The sequence below is a fragment of the Gavia stellata genome, chromosome 7, assembly GCF_030936135.1.
Source record: "Gavia stellata isolate bGavSte3 chromosome 7, bGavSte3.hap2, whole genome shotgun sequence".
Taxonomy (NCBI): domain Eukaryota; kingdom Metazoa; phylum Chordata; class Aves; order Gaviiformes; family Gaviidae; genus Gavia; species Gavia stellata.
In genome coordinates this window covers 19,766,130-19,793,091 of record NC_082600.1, presented here as the reverse complement: position 1 = coordinate 19,793,091, position 26,962 = coordinate 19,766,130, and the positions used below count along the sequence as shown (strand labels likewise).

The 26,962-nt window shown below is 37.9% G+C and overlaps 1 protein-coding gene across 4 annotated transcripts in view; it reads right to left on the bottom strand.

Annotated features, from left to right (window-relative positions):
• Positions 1-966: 966 nt before the first annotated feature.
• Positions 967-26,962, bottom strand: part of TTC7B (tetratricopeptide repeat domain 7B) — a 151,100-nt gene continuing 125,104 nt past the window's right edge. For all 4 annotated transcript variants that reach the window (XM_059819233.1, XM_059819234.1, XM_059819235.1 and 1 more), the window contains one exon: positions 967-1,926. In XM_059819233.1, the coding sequence (XP_059675216.1) occupies positions 1,705-1,926 (222 nt within the window). In that variant the 3' untranslated portion in view covers positions 967-1,704. The remainder of the gene's footprint in view (positions 1,927-26,962) is intronic.

Here is a 26,962-nt window from a genome sequence, read left to right as displayed (position 1 = left end):
ATCTAAGCAGATACAATTTGAAAGTAGCCTCAGCCTAAAAGGCACATGAAATGCCAGGAGGAAAAAAACAGGGGCAAAAATGAAGAGCTCCCCCAAGTTTAAGCCTTCTGCCATTTGGCGATTCTCACTGGAGCGTGCAGAGCCTGTGTCGCAGTGAGGATCCTCCATGTATTTGAGGTGAGTAAGCTCTCTGGTGAGCGACAAAGAAAAACATTTGCCATTATTTTTCTGAATCATCTGCTATCTTGTGCTAAGCACTTTAAAACCACTTCTTGTGACAAATCAGGCAAATACTAAGGAGCACCCAGTCTAATGGGGAACATGGAATTCTTCCCAGGCTCCATACATACCCAAGGTAAATGAGCAGATACTAGACTACCCCAGCTCATGCACCCTGAATATTCATTGCAACTAATGACTCTTCTCCACGCATCACAGAAAAACTCCAGCAAGTATTTGTCTACTAAACATTTGGCAGTATGATACGGCAGTAATATGTTACCAGCCAACTTTCAGTCAACCTTCAAGGGACACAAAGCTCAAGAGATGTTGAGAGAGAACTATGAAGACAGGTAAAGAAAACTGAATAATAGTGTGTAAGTATTTAACATGCTCTTCCCAAGCACTACCAAGGTATGTGTAAATGTCCATGTATTATGTAGAAGCAGACTAATCTGGCTTCATCAAGAGCTGGAGTGGAAGGAATAAAAAAGGAGAAGTAGGGAAGATTTAAGGAAACCTGAAATCTAAGGTAACAATATCATTGGCAAAGAGTATAGCAGCTTCTTTTCTCTAGACTGGCCTCAGGGCATTTAATTTTGGTATTGTTCATCTTCGAGGCCAGCCAGCCACAGGCCTCACACCATAAAAATGTGTTCACAAGCCATCTCTTTCTCCCTGTGTTCTTAACCAGGACACAGGAAAGATTCCATTTAAAAATCATTTTATTATTAACATAATCTTCCCATTTAGCCAAGTGTGGGTCATGTATAAGGAATGTCGGTAAATATTCCATTTGAGGATTCTTTTTACATATTTCCATTGATAAATAAACTCTGAATTCACATAAAAAAGTTAAACTTAAATAACTAATATATTTTTTGTAACAGGCATACATTGGTAAAATATAAATATTCTTGTACTCAGCCTTTGCTCTAAATAGAGATAACAGTTAGCCACACATCACAGTTATTAACAACTAAAACCAAGAACTCAACTGATTTTCTGGCTTGGACTAAAATAGAGATGGAAACAGAAAATTCACATTTTGACTTTGGGCCAAAAGAGGTTGAGAGGCAGGAAAAGAACAGTTTTATTAACAGCCTTGTTAAAAATAGTCTGCTCTGCCACTGAATTTTAACTTATTCTACATTGGGTAGCTGATTCCATTATAATTTTATGTAACACTCAAGTATCACTAACAAAATATGGCACCTCATCCATGAACAAAATAACAATGTTTTAAAACTACCAGAGCAAAAATGTAGGCGATATGAGTGATTTGGTTCTGGCTAGCCATTTTGTCCTCTCAGTCTAACATTAATATATTGCATCACGTCACTGTTTTGGCCACTTCCCCGCAGAAGACTGGAGTTTGTTACCTGCAGCTCTAAAGTTTTTCAAACTAACCAGTTACCAGGCAGCCGGATACACTGGGTTTCCTCACCCAGAAGTCAGACCAAAATCAGTTGATCAAGATGCCTCTCAAAGGACTCTGGGAATGATGGTAAAAGGGACAACGGGACTGCTAGCTTCAAGCTCCAGTGCTGTCAGGAAGCATTCAGTCGCGGCATCATCATTGCCTTGAGCCTGCAGCACCTCTCCCAGGCCGTTCCAGACCTCATGGGCCGTGGAGTTCACCTGGACGGCATCTCTGAGAATCTTCTCTGCCAAGCTATAGCGTCCGAGCTGGTGAAGTATCAGAGCCTGCAAGAAAACAAAGGAAAAACATTGAGATGGGCCAGTAGGACTTTCCTAAAGCTCAGTGGTATGTCGCAGCAGTGAAATAAGCACAGGTAACTCTTGGGTTTGGGTTCAAAGTCTTATAGAGTATAATTTATTTATTTTTATTTTTTTTTAAGTAAAGAAATGACCTGAAGCAGGACTGGAGCAGGCTACTCCACACGAACAAAGAGTCAAGTGGCTTTGGACAGGAAACAAAGACACTGAAATGCAGAACCTGAGTTGAACAACTAAAACGCCACCTAACCACCAAATAACCGTAAGTACCTGAGCTTTTGTGGCAAGCTCCCATGTCCAAAGTCCTACTAAGGTGTGTGCCCTGAAGTGTTCATATCCTGCCTGTGCATCTCAGCACCCAGCTCATGTCTTATAACATCTGAGATCATACACACAGCACCATCGGCTCTCAGAGATGGCAGTAACAGAACCGAGTTCAGCCCAGTGGGCAACAGCCATGGTATTTGATTCAACCTGTGGAACGGGAAGTGTGCTGGGACTAATATTGCACCAGTAGCGCATAAAGGTCCAGAGGTCCAGCAGGCAGATAACTTCCTCAGGAGCTTCCTAGACACAGATTCTTCATCTTCCTCTGCGGGATGGGATCCAATTCAATACCACATGATCCAAGAGGGTGTCTAAACCCACTAGGATATGGGCTGAATGAGGCAGTGGAAATCTCCATCCATCACATTCAGCTATGTTCCTGTGCCAGAAAAGTCATGGAATGACTCACTAAGAGAGCTTTATTCTGGGATTATAATAATCCTAATGATGTTATGCATTTTTACCTTGTGATTCTGTACTGCAAAATGCATACGGACCATGAATCTTCGTTTTCCAGAGAGGCATCCTGATTACATGCTTACAGATTCCTTGTGACTTCTCCCCTCCCAGCCCCCATTCCTTGGACCGTGATTTCTTTTATTCCTCTCTGTACATCTGTCCCTCAAATCCTTATCAACCTAAGTGCCAATGATTAGAGTACCGAAATTCTATGCAACCCCTGATTTATCCACCATACATTTCTGAAATTCTGAAATTCTGCCCACCAGGCTGACTTTCAGCACGGGCAGACTGCTAACCCCATCCTACAGAGCAATAGAGCAGACCATGCTCTGAAGAACAATATAAAGAGTGCTGTATAGTATTGGCAAGTAAATAAATAAATGCAATGAAGGCTAATTCTATCAGCCTAGCAGATGTTCTCACATAAAGGTGCTAGAGCGCTTTTCTGGTTTGGGATTTTTTTTGAGCTGTCAAGTGAGTCAGCATTTCCAGAGCAAGTGAACAGTACTTCCAATCCAAAAATTAAGTAACTCTCAGGGTTGGTGTTTTTTCCCCTGCAGGAAAGTGATTGTCAGTGACTGGTAGGTATCAGATGTGATACTACAAAAAAATGAAGCAAGGAAGTAAAATATACAAAGGTGGTTTGGCTGCATGCACCTAACCTTAATAAAATTAAAAAGTTCTTAATTTTTCAGACAAGATTCTCTGATTAATTTTCAAAAATATTCCTTTTTTCTGTGCAGATTTGTATATTTTATACTAATTAAACATGTGAGTTCTCTGAATATTAGTAACACTTTTTTTCCCAAATATGCCAGTCTGTTTTCCCCGCTTGCTAAGGATACAAGCGGTTCTTTTCAAAACCAAAGGAAAACAACCAAATTTTGCAGATATAAGCCTGTTGATGGGAACAGAAACACATTATGTCACATCTGCCCTATTCTGTATGGAAGAAAAGTGTAGCTGAGATTTTCCAGGTGATAGAACTAGAGCAAATACTAGCTGTTTGCCTGCTGTTAAACTTTAAGAATGTAAGCTATTTAGCACCAATGAAGGAACCGCTCTTGCATGGGCAATCAGGTCACATCCTGTACCCATCCCATACCAAGGGCACAGCTTTTTAGAGGGAGAGTCTCCCAAAAGTCAGTCTTTCACTGGTGTCTCAGGCTGGGATGGTATGAAGACTCCTGCCTTGCGTAGCGGCACTGGGGCAATGAGCTTTGCTTCCAAAGAACCAATGAGGAGAAAATAAGACTCATTTCATGCAGAGCATCAAAAGGACAGTGACATTTGGTCACTATAGCTGTGGGCTGAGCTCAAACAAGCAATCTATAGAGAGAAGACATATTACCCTCTGATTCATTAACTCTCTCAGAATGACGGTCAGATGTCATATATTGTGAGTGTCCAGTTTGTGGATCTCCTTCCCGGATGACTTCATTAAAATTCTGAGGCACAGAACATTTTGAATTGTTTGCAGTCCTTTTCTGACTTTGCTCTATTAAGCATTACACTACAGACCACAGGGAGAAGGAGCAGGCCTGCCTGTCGACACAGCAACATCCTTCAGTGACCTCACACCATCACCCATCCAAGAAAACTGACCTCCAGTTTACCAGCTGTCAGCATATGCTTGCTCTCTGTACTAAACCCTTCAGAAAAAAAAAAAAAACAAACCCAAACCACTAAACCAAAACAAAACCTAAAAAATACCCCAAACCAAAACTCCTCTAGGATTTCCCAGAAAACAAAACAAATTATCCTAGTCCTTCACCACGTATTTTCCTTTGCTTCCTAACTGGAAACAACATCTCAAAGCTCCCAGTTAGGGCCTTTACCTATTTAGCAGCAGATGTACATACAACATTTATCTGCAGAATAATGTTAGGTTTCTTGCTTTATGGCTAGAGATGGGCTTGAACAACACATCAACTCTGCAGAAACACAGAGGGGTACCTAAGTGACATATGGCTCACACCTTCAGACTTAGCATGTTAGTTTAAAACCTAAATAGAACGCCTTCTCCCTATATCCTTTTTATAAACAGGAACATAAACTTTAAAAAAAAGTAAGTATGATAGGGATTTTGGAACCTGAATCAATTAGAAAAACTGCTATATAATAATTTGAGTAAATAATAAAAAGTATTAGTAGGAAAAAACCCCATTCTACAAAAGATTATGAGAACAGTAAGTTCCTAAGGAATTACAGAAAGCTAAGGCAATCTATATGTTCTTTGTACATTTTAAAATGCTGCAATACTTGACAGGGGTCTTTAAGACAACTGTTGGCATCCTCCTAGGAGAAAGCAGGATCTTTCCTGCTACTGCATCTCTTTCACTAGCTCTTTCACATGAAAGACCGATAAATTTATGACATTTGCTTCTAACACAGTTATAAAAGCCTCTAATGTGTGTGGGCTTCTTCATTTTGCAGCTCAGTACAAATTTTGCTTATTACTTTTCCCCATGTTTCGTTTGCTGAGAATTTTGGGGTTCTTTGGGGGTTGTTTTGTTTTTGTTTTGTTTTGTCAAAGCACTGATCTCCCTATATGTGTTAAGGCTTCCAGCCTCTGTCAGTTCAGGATGTCTTTATGTTGTAAACTCTGCAAGCAAATGTTATTTTTCTTTTAGCCAGTTCTACATTGCAGAGGTTGATTTTGTAACTTAAAACAATCCAAGAGAAAACTCTAATCAGAAATGGCACAGGCAGAAAGTGAAGGGAATCTCTGAAGAAACAAAGAGACGTTTTTGTGCCATCATCACAAGAAGCGAAAGCAGCGCTTCATGTCTCCAATTCGTTGATATTTATACCAGTCACTTTGAATAATCAACAGTACTCATAGATTGGTGGAGTTCAGATGCTCTCTGCTTAAAGAAAGGTCAACAGCCCTTTTTACAGTGCCCAGGCTGTCGTCGGGGCTCACAGCTGGGAGTAACAGGGACTTTTCAGTATCAAGAGCCTACAGGAGCTGACTTGCTAAAAAAGAGTATTACTCTGTGCTGCATACAATAGGGAGGTACTGTAGTCACTACAAACAAGGTTCTACACAAGCTTCACATCACAACAGAACAAAACGCTCTAGGAATTAAAAAAGAGGGGGAAAAAAAAGTGCTTCCAACTTTCTTCTCTGCCGCAGGTTATTTTCAAGATTTTGCTGATTCTTTCCTCATCCAGTTTGGAGTCACAAAGTCTCCCTCTAGATGGTCAATGATTTTACATGTGTTTCCTCCCTCGATCATCACCCTTGCACTTCATTTTACATTGCCCCACATAGGAAACCGCTATTCTTTGCTTATTTCACCAAAGCATCTGTCCAAGGATTGTTTTTATAATGTTCAGCCAAACGGGGCCCAAGCCCTGACTGAAGGCCCTTGGCACTGTTGTCAAAACAGAAGTAATTTGTTATTTATTACTCAATTATCTCCTAGATACCTACATAAATACGGCCCAGAAAAACTGGTTCTGAACAGATAGAAGTATCTTAATGTACCATCCAAAACATTTGGCTGAATAACCTTCATTTATACTTATCTTGCCTGTGTTAAGGAATGGGGACTATGTATTCTGTATTTTGGATACTGTCTTGCGACTACTCACATGTGGTGTTTTACTTAATGACACATTACAAGAATTATAAGAGTGATGATACAATTAGATAAGAACAAGTTAAGTGGATACGATACAGAAAGCAACAGGCTGATCATGAGAACTAGGATAACAGAAATATGCCAAAAGTCAGTAAAACAAAGTGGAAAATAACATAACAGTAACACAAAAGTTCTGTGGCATGGTGGGAACCTGTCAGCCAAGCAGCTTGGGAGAACGACTTGGATATATCAGGCAACCACAGGATGACAGTATGAAAAGGTGCCAGTGTGAAAGAGGAAAACTCAAGAGACATCAGGAGAGGTTTCCAGTAGAGAGAAAGACAACAGAGACTGTTGAGAGCAGCTGTGCCATACATAGCTAAAGTAGGCACCCCTCTGGCACCTTGGGTAGTCTCCTCTATTCAGCAAAGGTCATTCAAACTAGAACAGGCACAGAAAATGACTATTGAGACAATCAGTAAAAATCTTAATTTACAAGAGGAGACTAACAGACTTGGTTTGTTTAACCTAGCAAATCAAAAGCTGAGAGAGATGAAGTTACTTGCTATAGAAACAGAAGAGAGAACAGAATAGAGAAAAACTATTTTAGTTAGAGAATAATGTTGGCACAAGTATACATATGTATAAATTGGCTCTGAGTAAGTTTACCAAAAAAAGGTGAAAACATTTCTGGCAATTGGAGCAGAGAGATTTTTGGAACAGCCTTCTAATTGCAGGAGCAGGGTGCAAAAGAGTGTTAAGACTGAGTCCTACAGGAGGAGCCTGCGTGCTCTGATGGTTATGAGAAGACCTGTCTAGAGGGCCCAGGGAGCTCCCACTACTCCTGTTCCAATATTAGGTTCTCCTTTAACTGCATTGAGAGAAAAGAGAGTGATAACATTTTCATGCCTATATAATATTACTGCTTGAGGCTTCTGTTGTAAGAACAACTTTCTCTTGATTCCTTGGGTTACACTGAAGAAGCAGGTGCAGAGAAATGTCTAACTAATGAATATAAAGATTAAAAAGCAAAATTATGGTAGGTATCCAGCTTATTTCTGAAAGAAGAAAACTAGTATGACAAAATCAATGGATTCTGAAATCTTCAAACCCATGAAGCCTTTTTTTAAAACAATCAAACAAACAAACCCCACACCATACTCACAGTCTTTTGGGGCACAGAAAGATGCATAATGGAATTTTCAAATGCATGCAAGACAAGATGTTTAATCAGCATTCACTTCAACAGGACCTAAATCCTTACTCCACCTAGATAACTTTCAGTATGTCATTACATATCTATCTGCATCCTAGATAAACAAGATACCTTTAAAATTTGGTCTATGGTGATGGCACAATAAAACCAATAATTACAATTAATACCCCCTTCAATAAACCAGAATTGTATTTTGATATGTATTGGACACATCAAAATTGTATTTTGGCATACTAAAACATTCAAATGAATTGTAATTTCCAAATGCAGCTTTACACAGTCTCCAAGTAAAACCTTCAGTTAGCAAATGCATAATTATTTATTAATAAAATATCATCACCCAGAATCTGAGCAACATGATACAATAAGCCGTAATTGCTTAGATAAGCATGTAGTGTAGTCTTCACTGCAAATCTTTTTTCCTGCAAATGGGCTTTCTCTCTTTGCAAATTAACCTGTCATAATGATTAACCAAACAGTCAATAACTTAAATAACTAATTTCTGATTTTGAAAACATAATTAAAACTAGCCATTTAGAGGAGTCTAGTAAGGTCACTTTTTTATTTGCTTTTAGGCAAATAAGAAGCTAACATTCACATTTTTTCCATGGAACTAACTTTTTAAAAATTAAAGCCATAATTATCACCCATCATATGTCTCACCCAACCAGAACTTTATCATAAAGTACTAAACAAGATTTGCAATAACCACAGGGGGGAAAAAACCCAAAAGGGTAAAAAGGTAACACTACAAAGATCACTGTGGTTTCTTTGACTTGACTGAAAATTTCTGCTCAAGAGAGCTGGAGGTTTTCTTAAGGTTTAGCCATCTGACTACTTCTCCACCCCTCCTGGAAAATAAACAGTTTGCAATGTCAACAGAAGCACCACTTGAGATTTTTACCTTTATTAATTTGATTATCAAGAGGAACAATTTCATTATCTCTAAGAAAAATATAGACTATAGGTGGAAGACATTCTCAAAAGCAATGAAATTTATTTCAAAGCGGAAAATTTATAATGGGAACTTTGACCATGAGTCCATTTGCACTTTTGCCTTCTTCAGAGGGGATGCTGAACTCTCAGCACTGAACTCTCTTGTAAGTCTGCAGAGAAGGAAACTGGTAACTGGGAGAAACTGAGAGCATGAGAAGAAGAAATGTAGCCAATCTAACATGCAAAACAGTGTCAGAGACGCTCACCATGTTTAAGAATCGCAGCCTGTTGACCTGCAAAAGACTCAACTATGGAGATTTGAGTTCTACCAGATAAGATATTAATATTAATTTTTTCCTAGTAGGTCTATTACATGACTTGTTTGCTAAAAAGCTTCTAATTTTCTATGATGCAGAGATTATTTAGCTAAAAAATACCCTTCAGAGCTAAAGGTTTCCCTTGCAAAAACAACAGCTATAAGAAAACATTATAAGCATATGAAAATCAAAAATGAACTGATTTTGCTTTTAATGATGAGAGCAGGGAGACAGAAGAACAGTGGAAATACTGCTTGCCTGGTTTGCTGATGACCTGCTGAAGCCCAATAAGCTAGCAGCTGCAAATGTATAATCAGATATAGAGATACACAGATGTGGAAAATAATGATTTTTTAAAAGTTACAATAAAAGGCCTAAAGAACTCACTACATACAACTCCCCAGTAATTTTCCCAGTTCACTATTTTATTTTTTTTAAACAAGACCCAGACTGCCTAAGAAAGAATCAACTTTCAACTGTGGTTTGCAGAAAGACATGACAAAACCATCCCATCTTATCTTAAAAACTTGAAAATCAAGCATTATGACCATAAACAGTTACAAAATTTAATATGCAATGTATGCTTTGCAAATCCATATGCACTGTAATTTTAGCATCACAAAACTACCCCTTGTTACACGCTGCTTTTTCAGCCTATTTTGCATGTGTTAAGGTGGCTGCTATTTTCAAACAAATCTATCAAACTTGAAGGTTTACCAGAGACTTGACAGTGTTATGCTATAATAATGAAACAGAAGAAGTGTTAGCAAGGCAAAACGAGAAGAATTTGTCATGATACATGGAAAAATAAGTAAAATTCTGCAACTGATATCTCCCATCCTCTGTGATAAAAATACACATCTTAAATGTATTCTATAATAAATATTTTACACTTATGTAGAGTGAAATAGCACATTATTTATATACTGTGCTCTCCTATTTTCCTTTTAGCTGAGGAATTTGTGCTGAAACATGTCCATCTAATGGAAGTATGACTTTGCACAAGAAATCATTTATTAGCTCCTTCTTTCGAAAGTATATACTGAGAACAGTTGCATGTTTAGTCATTGTAAGTAACTATTCTCTGCAAGTGCAAAAAAATTGTGGCATGGTGCATCAGTTCAAAATAAACCATTCCGTCAGAAAAACGATGAATAAACATAGTTCTATGTCTGCAATGACAAACACAGATGCATTTTAATGCAGGGATTTTGAAGGGTGTCCATATTATAAGGTTTAAAAACAACTGGATTGACCACCAACACTTACAAGTAAAGAAAATTTTCTGTAAAATAAATCCGTATGTAATTTTTTTGAATTGGAAAAGAAACTGCAACATATACGTAATTTGTTTCCAAAATGCAGAATACAAAACTACTTATCTTGTTTTCTCTAATAATGCAGTTTGTTTGAATAAGAAGTGTGTTTCTTCAAATATGCTCAAAATAAAGCTTCCTAGCAGCTCAGTATGGATTTTTTTTAAAAATTAGGACAACCAGCTCATAATACTACAGCTGATCACTCCCTAAACCAAACCAAAGCAACAGATGAACAAATATGAACCTGCGACTGCAGCCAACATTTTTGTTCATTGCCTATCCCAAAACATTGCCTGTTCTACATGTCCCTTCCTGCCTTGTCCCCCTCACCTGCCTTCCTCCAACCCCAGCACACCCAGAAACTGAGCTGTATGCTCTGTGTCACCGCTGAAGCAAGCTCCCAACCCTAGTTTGTTATTTCTTTACTCTTCCCCCAATGCTAACATATCCCCTAAGGTATCCAATTGCTTCCCCTGCTGCAAAACACTTGTTGCTAGGAGAAAACCTACTGCTTGGCAACAGATTTTTAAAACAACTGTGGCTTTGTTACTCATTGAACTTTACATTGCCAGCGTGAAATAACAAACGTGCGTGGTTGTTAGTGCATCTGTGTATTTATAACCCCCTTGAAAATGACTGACCCCTTCCAACAGGGATGTGCTTGCCTTTTAGTTTGTTACTGTTCACAGCTGATAATGCAGAAAGGTTCAAAATCAAAGTTTGTTTTTTAAAATTGCTGATCATAGCCTTCCACCAAGATGGAAGCTCTTGAGAGACCACTTTTCCTGTTAAGACAACGTGATCTTGCAATAGTCTGCTGTAATTTTGAATTACATTTCATGTGAACATCGTATCGGCTTATAAAAACATAGCATGACTACCACGCTATATTGCGAGAACTAATTTTTAGACTATAGAAAGCACATTGGAAACAAATAAAACACACCTTACTGATACAAATGAAACAGCTAGTGACTTCAGAGACTATCTAACTTTTTATCTCCATCTGAAAATTTTACTGAGGGTCTTATTTCATATGCTGTGCCTACAAACACAGTAAAACCACAACGATTCTCCCTTCAGAAATCAGATGGCTACGGCTCTGGCAAGCACTGGCACGAGGGAATAATTATGTATTATCTTAGTCCTCAGATTATGGCCAGTCCCGAATTTGGAGTACTTGTCATCTGGTGCAAACGTTTTACATTTCCTCCCAGCTGTGACACCATGAGGCGACACTGAAGTGCAGGTGATTCATCTCTCGATCACCTCCCGCCATCTGAAAGCTCAGCAACACTGTCTTCCCTCTCTTCCCTCCCAGCACTGAAGCCACATCAGTGTCTTCTCACCTTTCCCACAAACGAGAAGAGAATTTCCCAGATGTACAGCATCCTTCAAGTACATATACCTGCGATGAAAACTGGTGCTGGAGATGACAGCTACAAAACACCGCTGTTTATGAAGTGGGCCCATAGTAATTTCCTTAATTCAGTATATTCTTGTATATTGTCATTCATACACTCACCCCTTTTCCCCTATGTAGACATTTTATAGATGTAAGTGCATGACCCAATTACAGTCTATTCACTACTGAAATACTAACATTTTATCAGTCTAATCTGTAGCTGTATTTCAACATTGCCAGGTTTCAAAAGCAAGGCTAGGTTTGCTACTGCATCATTGTGCTACCTACAGAGACTCCTAGGTACTGCTTGTTAGGGATGCCATTATTTTTCCAGTTTTGAGTCAAAGGGTCAGAAGTAGAGTATTTCTGTTATTCAAGACTTAGGACTAATATAAAAGTACTTTCAATATCCAAAAAACCCCAAATCCTCCAAAAATTATACAAGTGCAGAACAAGGTAGGGAAACAGAAAACCTCTGATCAAGATTCTTGAAATGAGGAGCCTCAAAGTCAGCCCACTCAGTCAAGATTCAAGCATTTGAGCAAAAGCTGGATTTTTCACAAGAATTGAGGATACTGGGAATTCAGTGTCCTTACTCTACTACCTACAGACTAGATTTCAATTTAGTACATCTGAAGGTTGCCAGTTCTGAAAGCTTGTGGTCCATGCAAAATTATCATAATGTCAAGATATTAATTTTCTTCTGCCCATCAGTCACCCACTGACAGAATTTAAGAATAAATAATAAGAAATAGCAAGCAGCAACTTTTTAAGAAGTTGTTTTTCATTAATGACAGCTTTTCTGTAAAATCACAGTAAACATACTGGTGGTTATGTGGCTTCTGGAAATAGTAATTAGAAAAATTGATCAAGTGTTCTAATGAAGAAATCAATGTGAAGTCAGGGGAATAGCTGGTGTATCAAAGAAAAATCAGAGCAGCAGATCCAGTACTAAGTTCTGTGGTTAAATTTATAATTAATAGAGCTGTCAGAGTTCAAATTGAGTACTTTGGAGATCTTTAACTAGATTGTCACTATATTGAAAGCTAGCACTTGTAAGTCCATACTTGTACACACTCAATACTACAGAAACTAGCACTTACTTGTCTGAACTTTTGAGACTATGGCAAAGGCATCAGAAGGGAATGATACTCTTCTGAAGTACCTTTTTCGCATTTATGCATGTGCATTTCTCTCAAATATTCTGACTGAATGTTTAATACAGCGTTTTTCAGAACTGCAGTATAAGATAAAAGACGACCATTCCTTTCATTACTAAAATAAAAAAGAAATTCAAAGATTAAAGCACATTATTCACATTTTTATACCTTTTGCCCTTCGCCAAAGAGAGTTTTGCATATAGAAGTTATGTACATACATATAACTATGGCTAATGTCAGTGTTTCAAAAGTGTTATGACACCACAGCAGCACACACTACGCTGGCATTACAGTAACCTCTAAGAAAAAGAGGTTATTTTTAATATAGCGTTAATAAATACATTTTTTTTTATAGCATCCCTAGGAAACAGACCATTTCCTCCCCCCCAAAGCAGATGTGAACTGCCATCTGCTCCTCAGGCTCAATGCACTACAGTGGGAAGAGCCATCCTCATGGCAGTTTGCAAAAACCTCCCAGCAGTAGAGGGAATGCAACCCCTTTCCCCCGCCCCAGATCCTTAAATGAAAGGCAGAAGTAGTAGGTACACTGCTAACCTGTCAGTTTGACAGGACAACTGCCAGCAGATCCATCTTTAAGGGAAGGCTATTTTCAGTGTGAAGGGAAAGCGTACACCCTCCCATCTGTGCACCATCAGGCGGAGATCAGAAGAGCCAAACACTAACCATTGGCTAAGAAAGGGCTTTTAGCACTTTCAGAAAAATAAAACAAAACACTTCCTTATATACCAACTTACCCTTCACAAAACCTGAAGAAGTTGAATATACTGAAAACTAAGGAAAAAAGCTTTGGACAGCTAAAGAAAGAAACCCAAAGAGCAGTATTTCGGGAAAAAAAAAGGTAAAAATACTAATTAAAAAAGCTAAAAATAACATTAATGTACCTCAACAAATCAGCTTTTGCTAATACTGATCTAGAAGCAAAGAGATAAATATAACTGAAGTATGACCTGCCTTTAGAATTCAAGTCCATATAAGCCTATCAGGTTTTCTCACAATGATCTTTTTGTGGATCATTGTTAATTTTTTACCTAAAACTTGCCAAAAATAAGGTATTTTCAGTTTAATTAACACAAGATCAGAAGAGCCCTCTTAGGTCATTCATCTTGCTCCCCTGTTCTTACAGACAACCTTAGCACAGATTTCTTGTTCCACAGTGTTTAGACTGTAAGTGCTAGGAATCCTCTTCAAATCATCTTCCCAAGTTTTTCCCTAGCCAGTTTGTTTTCATTTGTTCCAGTGCCAATGTCATCTAGCCTTATTTTGATTATGCATATTCCTCTCATGTTTACAAGGAGCGTATATTATTATTAAAGTTTCCTACTCCTCCCAGGAAACACTCCAGAGACTTTTAAAGTGCTACAGTTCGGTCACCTCAGTGTGTACAAGGACAACACTGATGTGAAGCTACAGGCCAGTTTTGTCATCCAGCCACTTTACTTGGGATTACAAGAGAATCACAGGGCCAGCCTGCCAGGAACCCCAAGTGAAACCTATGCTTTAGTTCACACTGAGGGTACAGTTGCCCTGTTGGCCAGCCTCAACTGGTTTTACTGGGCATGGCAGTCTCCATATTTTGGGGACATGAAGCAACCAGTGGAGCATGAACACCACCATCTTCCATAAGGGAAGGAGAAATCTGTGGGCTTACAAAATGAATGGTGAGACTACACTGTTGACAAGACGATGATGTTGATAACTGGGACAACATGATGTCTCGTGTTGGGCTTGGCCAACTCATGAACCATGAACATGTAAGCTCAGATCAACTAGAAGCCCAGCTCTTTGTCCTCCCCAGTCATTTCCACACTCAGTCTTGCTCTTGCATTTTATATTTGTGAAAATCATTGTATTTCTTCTTCTGAAGGGTTTCCAAGTCTCACTTTTAATCAAACTGATGCCTTTCTCCTGCAACTGCTTTTCCCAAGTAGAGGTAGTATATTAACTATCCTACAATCTTTTGTTAATTTAGGTTTCACTAAATATTACTGGACTAAGGACTTGTTAATTCATCTACCAGTTCTTCCAGAATCCTGGCCAACTCCTCCATACTCTTCCACCACCAAGTACTTGCCTCCATTTCTGTACTTTCATTTCTACTACTAATTTTACCTTTGCCATCCATGATGAATATCACATTCCTGTTAAAGATTGAGGCAAAACACAAGTTTAATGTTGTTATGGACTTTTTATAAATGGTTACCCATCACGGCACTGATTGACACAGCACGTTAAATCATACACTGTGGTTGGTTTATGGCTCTTGAAATCCATTTTCCAAACTGTATAATAAATTAGTGCACAAAGTTGGAATCTGCAGAGAAAGTGTAATTCCAAACGCCATTTCTCCCTCAGTCCTTTGGTTTACTATTGTCAGCTGACAGGCAGCTGAAATAGATTTGAATCCTGCTTCCCAGAGTGTCAGAATCTTGTCCATTTGAGTCACTTTTCTAGTTCACTGGAGCACAGTTGGCAGGAAGAACACAAGAATGGCAGAAAAGGCACTCCCACACAAAGCAAGGATTTGATCAGAATAAGCAAACTGGGAAGTTAATGCTCACTGAGTGAAGAGCTGAAATGCAGAGTGGCAGCTTCCACTTTCAAGGATAAGAACTACAGAAACAGCGTGGGTTTGGTGGGGAAGGTGGGAATTCTGGAACTTAAGGCAGCCACTGAGTGTGGGGTGAGATACAAACATTTCCTACCAGCTATTGTGTTAAACATCCACGGATTTTATCTTCGGCAAAAATATTCAGATATAAACGTTACATTAAATCGAATGTAATGCACATGGCAGAAAGACTGCACCTACTAATAAAACCTCCTCCAATTTTAGGAAGCTTAGGGTCTGATTCTGCAGTGAATGAGATCACTTTGGATGCCCAGGCTAAAGCTACATCATTTATTTTCAACAGAGATCAGCAGCTGCTTACACTATCATACCAAAATTTTAAAGGAAATGAAGTTTGACATGTCAGTTACTTTAATAGATCTGACAGCATTTCATACTGGCTTAGACTATGTATCAAGAACAGTTATTTCTGGCAACTGTAACCTATCAACTTCTGGCTAGTCATTCAATTAACATGACAAAGCATCATCACTGACTGCATTTGTGTCATAGCATTTCATAGTCCTCTGGTAAGTGTTTGGGTCCGTGACCCTCATAATACCATCTGTTCTGATGCCATTGTGGCTATCTCTTTTTCAAATGGTCATAAATTATAAACCAGACAGAATCCCAAAGAAGCTATTGACAGCTGTCAGGACAAACTGTAACAAGGACCATGAAAAAAACTGGAAACTGAAATGGCTTTGCAGCTGATAGAGGTTCGCTTGCTCATCTTTTGAACATTTCTAACCACTTGACACTATTTGCCTTAATTTATTTCTTGCCCCATTTAGAAAATAAAGGGGTTTGGGTTTAAATGAGAGAATATACCTTTAAAACTATGTCTTTATTTTAAATTACTTATTTTAAGGTAGCAAAAACCATTTACTAGCAGAGAAATTTTAATTCAGAAACCAAGGCAAAAGCAGTCCTCTCTTTCAGTAGGTCAGATCACCTCTGATAGAAGGCAAGTATTTTTCCAAGTGCTACCTAACGCAACCTTTGTCCATGTAGATTTAGAGCTCTGAAACCATTTTCACACTGTGTATTGTACAGCAGAAATATTAAATATGCATGATTTTTTTTTTAATTTCCATAGCCCTTTAATGATAATGTCTTTGTAACACTCGCAATTCACTATTTTGTCTAAATATGTTATGCTATCAAGTCATATAGCTAACTAACCTAATGTAGTGGAGTACATTATGTTACTTTTAAAAAGTTAACTTTTAACAGCTATTTCCATGAGCACTGACCATAATAAAGCCTGGTTTAGTTTTCTAATGACTGTCTTATATCCCCACAGCAGAGAACTTACAAATGCTCACTCTCATGTGTACTTGCTGATAGCTAACAAAAATTTGAAATCATGAAACAGCCTCGGTAGTCCTTCTTGCTGCCTCTATTTTTGCAATACTTGCACAAGCCTGAATTATTTTTTTTTCCCACATCGTTCCTTCTTCTGTCCAGATAAAACTGGCTAAAAAATTTTTAAAAGTTATGAAGGCACACACACAAACAATAATGATTTAGTAAGTCTGATTGCCTAAGGATATCAGTCTTTAACAGCAAGTTCAATGTGTGTGGTATAAGCAGTGTGTCAGTAGTGGCTGAGGGAGATTGAACACACTGAGCTGCCCAAGTCATTTCACCAGCATCACTGATTAACAAGATTAATCAATGAATTACAACTCAAAAAATTGAACTCAAAAGCTAATTTCAGATATATCCATAAAAGAAACATTCATAACTTCACTTACAAAGTTTAGCTCCTGGGATAAGAGGGATTTTTCATCAAAAATTTGAAAGAATCACATGTCTGCATCCTAATGGGCCTACTAAACCATGCTACATTGCTCAAGTGTTTTGAGTAGTGTCTTTCCTTGCAGTGCTTAGCTTTTAACAGTGTGAACAATGTTCGTGTTTTCATACCTCTGCCAAGTGCTTTGCTAATGAATTGCTTTGCTCAGTACTAAAAGACTGAAGATTTCTTCCAGGTCAAATGCTTCATGTGAAGATATGTGGCTCTTGAGTATGAGCACTCCATTTTAAGATCTCAACGTTTTGCTAATACTTCTTTTCCCTTCAGTCCTATGCCAGTTCTTAAGAAAGAAAAGCTATTTCTAAAAGCAACTTTAAATTCAATGTAAGGGCTATTTCTTGAAAGCCAGCTTCCTTGAAGCACCACAACAGCATCTGTTATAATGCAGGATTTCTCAGATTTGTGTGAAAAAGCCTCACATGTATAAACTACACATGTTTCAGGCCAGAGATTAGCAGAAAGCAGCTGTAATGCATTGTTATGTATAGAGGTTTTTTATTTTCCCAAGACTCTGGTAAGTGCATCTTAGTACAAAACTACATTCAACCTCAACTTCTGGGCAATAATAAATATTTACAACCGTTCTGACAAACTTCAAGGTATTAAACTGCCCTCTCTTGTTTACCTCCCACTAATCACAGAGTGGGAGCACAGAGTTATGGTTTGCCACATCTTACCAAACTGATCTCCTTCCCCAGAGGATATTACCCCTTTTCAGGAAAAAGCTGGCCTGAGAAGTCTTATTCAAAACTATATTTATTGCATATAATGGTAATTACATGAGCACACAAACAACATAACAGCAAAAGGAAATTTATGACATTAGTTCTCCAAATCTGACTCATGCTACACATAACTAAATATGCAGGAGTTATATATGTGCTCACCAATTCATGTTAGGGGCTATAATATCCTCCAACTTGCCCCAAGGACATAAAACAAGACTTACTTCTTTTTTGTTCAAACGCAGGTAGGAGTCTGATTTGTAGGACAGGAGAATGCATCAAAGCATAGACCTGAACAGAACATCTGAGAATAACTAACAACCCATTATAATGAAAGCAGCAATCCTTTTTCCTTCAGATCTCTATATCCACAGACTTCTTATTTAGTGATGGTTTGAAGTTAGCTTTTCTTCAATTTTGAACTTCCTACCGAGTAATAACATTAAGACAAGAAACAAAGATCTATGGAAGTAGTTTACCTTCATTACCTATAAAAGTACATTACTATAAAACAGTGCTAAGTTTAACTGAGCTCTCAAAACCAGATCAAAAAGGAATCATAAAAACAAAGTACTGATGTCACAGATACTTCTGAAACAGTCTGCTATCCAAACAGCCATCTCCTTCACCAACCATCTCAGCTGCAATGACTTGGGAAATACTACATTCACTGAGCAAATCCAAGACAACATTGACGAAATCTTCCAGAAAGGAAGATAGTTGGGGGAAAGAAAGATGTAGGCATATTAACTGTTTTATTATTTAAAAGTATTGAAAGTTCTGCAGTGAATTTGAGACAAGGGCCTCATTTTACTTGGCTGAACTGAAATGGCTATCAAGGAGCTGCCACATATCCCTTCACTTAAACTGCATGCGAAGGCAGTATCTATCAAAAAGATAATTTTCACTGATAAATGATAGAGCTGTTTTAATGATCTACATTTTAATAGGTGGTCCATCAGTGACAGTACTAAATTTAAATATCATAAGGGAAAACCCTCCTAAAGTCTGCCAATCATTTGCAAGTCAAAACCCACAAAAGACACTCTGCAGGCTCCCTTCAGCAGGCAGCGGGAATACTGATGCTGCTGCCCTAACAAGATTGACTGATACATTGGTGATCCCTGTGGGGAAAATGATTTTCTTCAGAGTACAAAGGCACTGTAAAGAATAAGCATAGGAATTAAATGTGAGTCCCATGAATGTGATGCTCAGAATGAGAAATCAGGAGGTTTGTATGGTATTTAAAGCTAGGTAAGTCACAGAATCTATGCCTTAGTTTCCCCATTTCTTGACTGGGAATAAATAATACATACTTCAGGGCAAAATGTATTTGAAACTTAACATGTTGACCCCTCAAAGCTGTTGTGAAAACAAATACTATAACCTTTTTAAATACCTAGACTTTCTATTTAGAAGAAGAGTAAGAGATATATCAGTCACTGTCTTACTAACATTGTCTTACTATCTGCCATGTCTTAGTTGCCATACTATCTGCAGCCGCTCAACTTAGCCAGTTACTTTTTATTCCTCTAAACTTGCTTAGATGCTTATATATTTTTAAGCATGAATATTAAGACCTGAAACTAAAAATGCAGCTATAGGAACAAATATCAAATATTGAATTCAAGATTTAAATCAGCTATTAGTTCAACAATGTAAAAATTTATAGTGCAGAGGTAAAAAAAAGACTATAATGGTATTTTTTTCAAATGCCAAGAGTTGTTTCCAGAGTCAGTGTTTTAACACTTTAACACAGTTTAACAGTTTATACAAAAACTTTGAAAAGTTTGTAGAACTAATTTGTCTGGATTTCAAGTAAAGTTTCAATATAGCCAGATATAGGAAAACAAATCAAACTAGAGATGGCACAGAGGAGCACAAGACTATAAAAATGAGTTAAGAACTAGCTTCCACTAGTCCATCCATCCAATAGGGATGGATGATGGTGAGTAGACTTCAAGGCTTGGCCTCAGGCCGTATCTTAGTTTAATTTATTGTCTTAGCACATAGGTATCAAGAGTGCCAATGAAATTTGATTGCAATGACGTTATAGTACAGAAGCAGGTCATCCAAAGGCTTTTAGTAAAGAGCTCCTGCAGTCCACAGCCTTGGCCACAACGGTTTTACTTAAAAGATGATTCTCATCTGCCATTTCCTAACTCTAGTTACAGAAGACAGCAGTCAGTTTTATTCAGAGAAAACACTGACCTTTAGTGAGATGCAGTACACAAGGTGGCCAAACAGGACGTCTCCTCTCCCCTACTGAGAAATCGAGAGATGGCAGCTTTCTGAAAAGCAGTAGCTGCACATAACTTTCTTCATACCATTTGTTGCTACTTGTTGAAAACAATATACTCTCATACGAAGAATAATGGAAAAATAACCATCAAACCTTAGAAAGGAACACAGTTTTCAGAGTTGGACAAAACACACTTCAGATTTTCCCATGAGTTACAGCTCACTGAAATAATTGCTTTCTCTGTTAGCCTGATCATCTAGATTAAAAAAATACCCTGACATAAAAAATAGCCTGGCACTAACATTAAAGGCCAATTCTTTAACTCCAGCTAAAACCAGTTAGCTACCAGAATACACAGTCTATGTTTCAAGAAAACTTATCTTGGAGAAATTATATTATGCTCTTCATACATAGTAAGTTGGTTGAATCCTTCCAAAGTGCAAGGTTCAACTCATCTTTAAACTGTAGACTCCTGAGCAGGGGAAGGACAGCTAAGTACAATACCAGCTAGCAGGGAAGTAAGGCTTCAGTAAATGGAAAAGAGGTCTTCAAATAAAATCTAAAATGAGATGAGTTGGAGAGATAGAGAGACATAAAAAGACAGTTCCAGACTGGGGATTTGCAGAAAAAAACTCTGTACCAGAGTAGGCAACTTATCTGGGAATGCAGCTGTTTGACATAACCCTGGCAAAAGCACTCATTAAAATAACTTCCTGAGGGACAGTTGCTTCCAGATCTCTAGTTTTGCGTTAACATAGGCCACTTTCTGCTTGATGAGGATAAGATAAAGCACAATTTTTAAGAACAAGTTGTTTATAGTTCCTAGTCAGAAAAAAGGAATGGTAATTGATTAGGTAACTTCCAGCCCTCTCAAGAGCAGTCTGTTGTCTCAGGAAACGGCTTATGCCATAGCAAGTCAAGCCCCCCTGTGATAGATGTAAAACAAAAAGCAAAAGGTAATTTCATCAGCGCACCAGAAATGCACCTGAGAACTGCAAGAGATTGATATCAAAATACATGCATTGATAACTCCTGTGCAAATATATAATAATAGGTTATTGTAAGAGACAGCTAAAGAGCTAGGTCGCAGACACTTGGCCACAGTGCTGCAAGTTTCTCACCCACATTTACTAACAACCACAACTAAACCACACGGAATGATTTGTCTTATTCAGATTGCTGTTGGTGGTAGCATTTAGTTATATTTCACCAGTATGCAAAGTTATGCAGCACAAGAAAAGAAAAAAAAAGCCAACATGTCTAGATGACTTCACATCTCAAATGTTTTCCTGTAGTTAATGAGTTCTCACCTACAGAATTCTACAAGAGAGCCTTTCTCAGGAAAAGGAAAATAAAATCCCTTTCATTCATTTAAAGTTGAGGATGGCTGCCCTCTCCAGCCTTTTTCACATTTTTTATATTTATCACAAAATAAATGCTTTAAAATATTTCTTTATTAATTATATGAAATTCAATTATAAATGATTAGAAGTCAGATGTTGCCTAAAAGCAAAAGTCCTTAGAGACTACAGGAAAGACAGCCATGCTTACCAGGTGCCACATAGCTTTGATTGCTGTGTAAGTTCTCAGCTCCAGCTATAAAATAATATTTTAATAAATTCAATGAGCACAAAAATGCCCAGGGAAGCAAAATAATCGTAATTAGCCCAGTGCATACTTCAGCAGAATGACCTAATTTAAAAAAAGTGTTTTGCAAAGCAATTCTCATATTGAAAGGCAATTACACAGAGCAAAATAAAAATTGTATTTTTGAGATCTATGCAAAAAAGCACCAGCAAGTATCCATCAAAAGGGATGTAAGAGACTACAGGGGATAGCAGAGAATAGCACACATTTTCAATTTCCTCCAGGCCGTCTCTCGTCTCCATTTTAATTCTTTTTTTAAACAAGAAGTTAAGTATCAAGAGCAACTATTAGCACTTTACTGACATGAGGCCTCCTGGCCATATCCTGAATACTGGGACTAAGACTACTGACATTTTCTTTCTGCTAGTCTTGCTTGTTAGTATTTTTCCACTAGTAAAAATCTGTACTTTTTTTCTCTCCATCCTCTTTTAAGTGGCCAGTTACCCAGCAAAAGGCATGGAGGAAAAGGCAAAGATTACTTTGGATATCAACAAAACACAAGTGACAACAACTTTAACGTAGTCAGCCCGTTAGAGGGTAAAACGCGTAAGGAGATGGAAGGGGTCTGGAAAGACTTTTGATAGGAATTATCCTTTCTAACACCTACAAAAAAAGCCTGAAAAAGTCAATTTTTCATTATGCTGTGATCAGATGCTTTTACTAGCTTGCTGGTCTGTTCATCATCTCTACTTAGTACTATGAAACAAGGAGATACTTTCCATGTAAATAACTGTAAAGAGTCATAAATACTTTGTGTTCTTTAAATAGTATTAGACACATCTTTGTCTATAAAAGCCTCAATGCAGATTATTAAGGTACACTCGAACCTCCCATGAGAAAACCATCAAGAGAGAGACACAAGCCCAAAAACTTAATTTGTGAAGATCCCAACTGAGGCTTTTCAGTCGCATTGTTTTGCCACTGACCCTTTTATACAGACATTCCCCAAACACATTGCATAAGCAGGCTGCATGAGGAGCATGACTGGAAATATTTTTGAATCAACTGGCCATTCTTGCAGTTGCATTGTATCTGCATGCTTAAGAAAAAACAACATTAAAAAGCTCAAGAATTAAAAAAACAGCCAAATCAAACATATAAAAATATCAGACTGGCAACAGTCAAAAATGCATTGTTATTAAGTAGCTATCACAGAATGGGCCATTTTATGGAACTGTGGGGTACTGCAATGCCTGCAAGACAATGACCAGTTGACAACAACCAGGATGCATGGCACATGGTTTAGTAGCACCTCACTTTTGCAGTGCAAAGACAGTAAGATGTAACCAAAACATTAAGGCAGGTTTGTAGCAGAGAATATATGTATACTTACTTATATGTGTATACTATACATGCATGTATGTAAGAAGAGTGAATACAGTTGAGAAAGATAGTAATCTTTTGCACCTTCCTTCCATGATTGCTATGGGTAACATACCACGGAAATGAGGGAAGAAAGAATAAGATCTGTGCTTTATAGAATTTTACCAGTGGTAAAAATAAGGAAAGTCTTGCATAACAGAAAGACTGTAACAAGATTTTGTCCACAAACAAGTGTTCCCATCAGGTTGTCTAACAGAAATCATTACCTCTATCTATAAAGTTTGTCTTGCTTGCATTCGTAGAATTGCAGGATGACTGAGGTAGGAAGGGACCTTTGGAGATTGTCTCCATCTAAATTTGAAGTAGAGTCACCTAGAGTGGGTTGCTAAGGGCTGCATCCTGTCCAATTTTGAGTATCTCCAAAGATGTGAGACTCCTCAGCCTCTCTGGGCAAGTGGATGTATCTCACACATGTATCTGAAATACTGTTACCGTTACGCAAACAGTTCGGGATCGTACTCTCCTTCCCCAGCTCTTTGCCTGTCAATTACTTGAAACAACAGTGTAGGGCAGGGAATCCCTGCTCAGATACTTTGTTATGATGTCTAGCAAAACCAAAGCCCTGATCCAGACTGGGCCATTGTGACCTTTGGATTTTATTCCTTGAACCTGAAACGATACTTGGTTGCTACCTACCAAATTATGATAATTTAATCCGTACTTTCTGTATGTAAACCAAATTGATAATAGCTCAGTTTTGATAACAGAACCCAGCCAAAGACTTCGTGCTATAAAACATGAATGAGAGCATCAGATGAACACTACTTGTATTTTAAAAATTGAAAACAAAAATTCTTAAAATCTTCCAAGCAAAGAGAAGCAACTTTGGAGCAATACTGCACACTGTAGACTGACCTGCTACAACAGCGAATTGTGATGAATTATCTGATGGGTGGAATTTTATCAGTTCCACACAATACAATAAAAACACTGGACTGATTCATGACCTGCCAAATAAAGAGGAGTAACTCTAGCCAAAGTATCTCTTCCTTCTGCCAGCATCTACCACTAATTAATTTTCCATTTTTTAAAATGGGAACAAATAGAAGTGGTAAAATGGTTCCTGGCAAGCCGAGCCTGAATTGATAAACTGTGGAAAAATCTATCACACAGATAACACGAAAACAGACAAAACCAGAAAGTTAAAGCTGAGCATACCAGGCAAAAATCCCTATGTTTAAAAAAAGAAAAAGAAAAAAACAGTTTTCAATTCAGAGAGAAACTCTCTTTCACATAGAAATCTCAGGAAAGTTAATTAAAAAAATAGATCTAAAAACCACTTAAGAAAAATTACAGAAAGCTGCCTTAACCATTGCTACTAGATTCCCAATACATACTACACCTCAATGGCTTGGATTCTCCATCTTACTCCAGTTCCGTTCAGTGCAACAACAGTGTATGCTGCACAAAATCAGATTACCTTTGCATCTTCAGATATTCACAGACTGTCTAAATCAAACAACTAATTTAAGCCCAGTTGCAATATTCCTCTTCTAACAGCTGTCACCTGAGAACAGCACAGACAAGTTGAAATCTCTTGAGGAGTCCTTACAGAGCTCACTCTCAGGTGGTGAAAAGCATCCAAGAGCAGAGGTATTTTCTTGTTGAAAGATCTGCTCCTGCTACAGCTGCTTTAGGCCATTTGGAGTAAACACAGGGTAATGTGAAAAGAAAGTGTTTTATGAAGCAGGACCTATGTTTCACCAGCCCCAAACTACCACTTTCAGGACAACAGTTCTCAGGGGATCAGCACAGACAGTCCTGCCTGAGTAAATGGGAGCTCACTGCTTCAAGTTATAAACAAAATTAGTGCAGTGAATTCCCATAGTCACTTTGTATTTATAAAAGAGCAACTGAATTCTAGTTTAAACCCAAATTTGTAGCAATTATTGTTGTCAAATACTGAAGAAAAATAGGTCTGCTTTAAAAGGGTACTGTAAAACTCAGATAAAACATCCAGGAATTAAGAAATTCTACTGATCTTCCTCCAATAGTAATCTTCAAGATATGAATCAGTATGAAATGGTTAACTGCTGTACTTGATGAGCTCCATAACACTAAAAATAAAAGGAGGTAACTTTGAAACAAACAGGGAAAAACCAAACATTCTTGATTATTCACCTTGATTCACACTTTGTTATATTTAAAAAGCTAATGACTATGCAAGCTGGCGTTATGTACGTTTTATTGCACTAAGCACCAATGGTTTTCTGTTGTAAGGCTAAAATGGGAAATCATATTTTCAAGGCAGAAAAGAATATAGCCATTGAGTGCCACATGGCAGGTGAAGAATTTAAAGAGTATTGAAAGGGTCCTTGAGTCACTTGAACTCAATGGGTGTGTTCCAGGTTAAAATGCAAGTAGAACTGCTATTGTTTTCTCAAAGTGCAGAATGCAACTACTTGAAATACTTAGCTGTGACAGTGGTCAAATCACAGTAAGGAGCAGTGAGTTATTGGCTGAACATATGTTTTGCTTTCTCTACATTCTATGAAATAACCTTGAAGTTTCTGAAGGGCAAACCCACAATATTTTACTAACAAATCTAACAAAACCAATTACCGTTATTTCTCCGTCTTCAACCACCGTGTGCATAAGGACACACTTCGAGAGCGATTCAAACGAACACCGAGATTTCGCATTAGCATTTAGCTCTACTGTAATCAGAACACAAACCACCCATAAGAACCAGCATAACATGCTTAGCACAAGCCTACGTGGCCTAAACCAACAATTTTTACAGTATAGCAGCCTGACAATGAAAATCAAATGAGTTACTGAGTGTTGCCCAGGTGAGGTCCTTGTTATGAAAGGAAGAATAAATACTAGAGAATACCGCCTCACTGAAGGAAAAAAGTTAGTTTGGGTGACGGTATTTAGTCTTTCTCTTCTTTAACTCTCCTGACCCCTTCACAGGTCTGAACTCGCGTTTCTGAAGTCTTCTCTGCTTTTCCTTTCTTTCACTCGGCTCAACATCCTTGACAGGCTCATAAGCATACACCACCCATACGTACTGCCAGGCTTCTTTCTGGCAAAGTGTCTTTGAGTTAAAAAAAGAAAAACGTAAGATGTCAATGTAGTTAGAAATAAATAACAATATAACTGAGAGGTAAAGCACACATAGTTAATCTAAGCCTTGAGAGATCTGACTTAGTTCTGCATAATTACAGGAAACTTTAAAAGATATCTAACAGTGTGGAATGGGGAATGTAATTCTTTAAGAATATGCTTTTTGAAAACTAATTTCTACATGAGTAATTTTGAGTAAGTAATTTCTCCCTTTCTGTTTTAGTTTTCTACTCTTAGAAGCTAAGCTACTAATAGGATTAACTGGTAAGTGCTATGATGAATTAGTTAATATTAAAAAAATACTAGAGTCTTCTAGGATTATAACAATATGCAAATGCTGAAAAACTATTTCATGTCAAAGCTACATTTAGCCAAGAAATTTTCAGCCTGAGAGAGAATACACAGATTTGTTTCCTGGACAATGGGTTGAAATATTCATTGTCATTTCAGGCACTACTGAATGATGGTCCACTTCAGGACTTTTCAGACGTCAGCAGTAAGGGCTACTTTCCACAACAGCACTCTGACTGCAGGAGATAAAAGACTGTTTATTCTTTTTTCACAGGGAAGGAAAACAATGACAAAAGCAGGAAGGCAGCAGTAATGCAGAAATCTGGAGGTGATGATAAAGGGTAGGGAGAATGGAGAAAGTTGTTCAAATAAATCCATTCTGGCCAAAATCAGGCAGGTGGCAAACCAAATATATATGACATTCAATTGAGGCGCAAATCATCACTTTTCAATTTAGTGATTA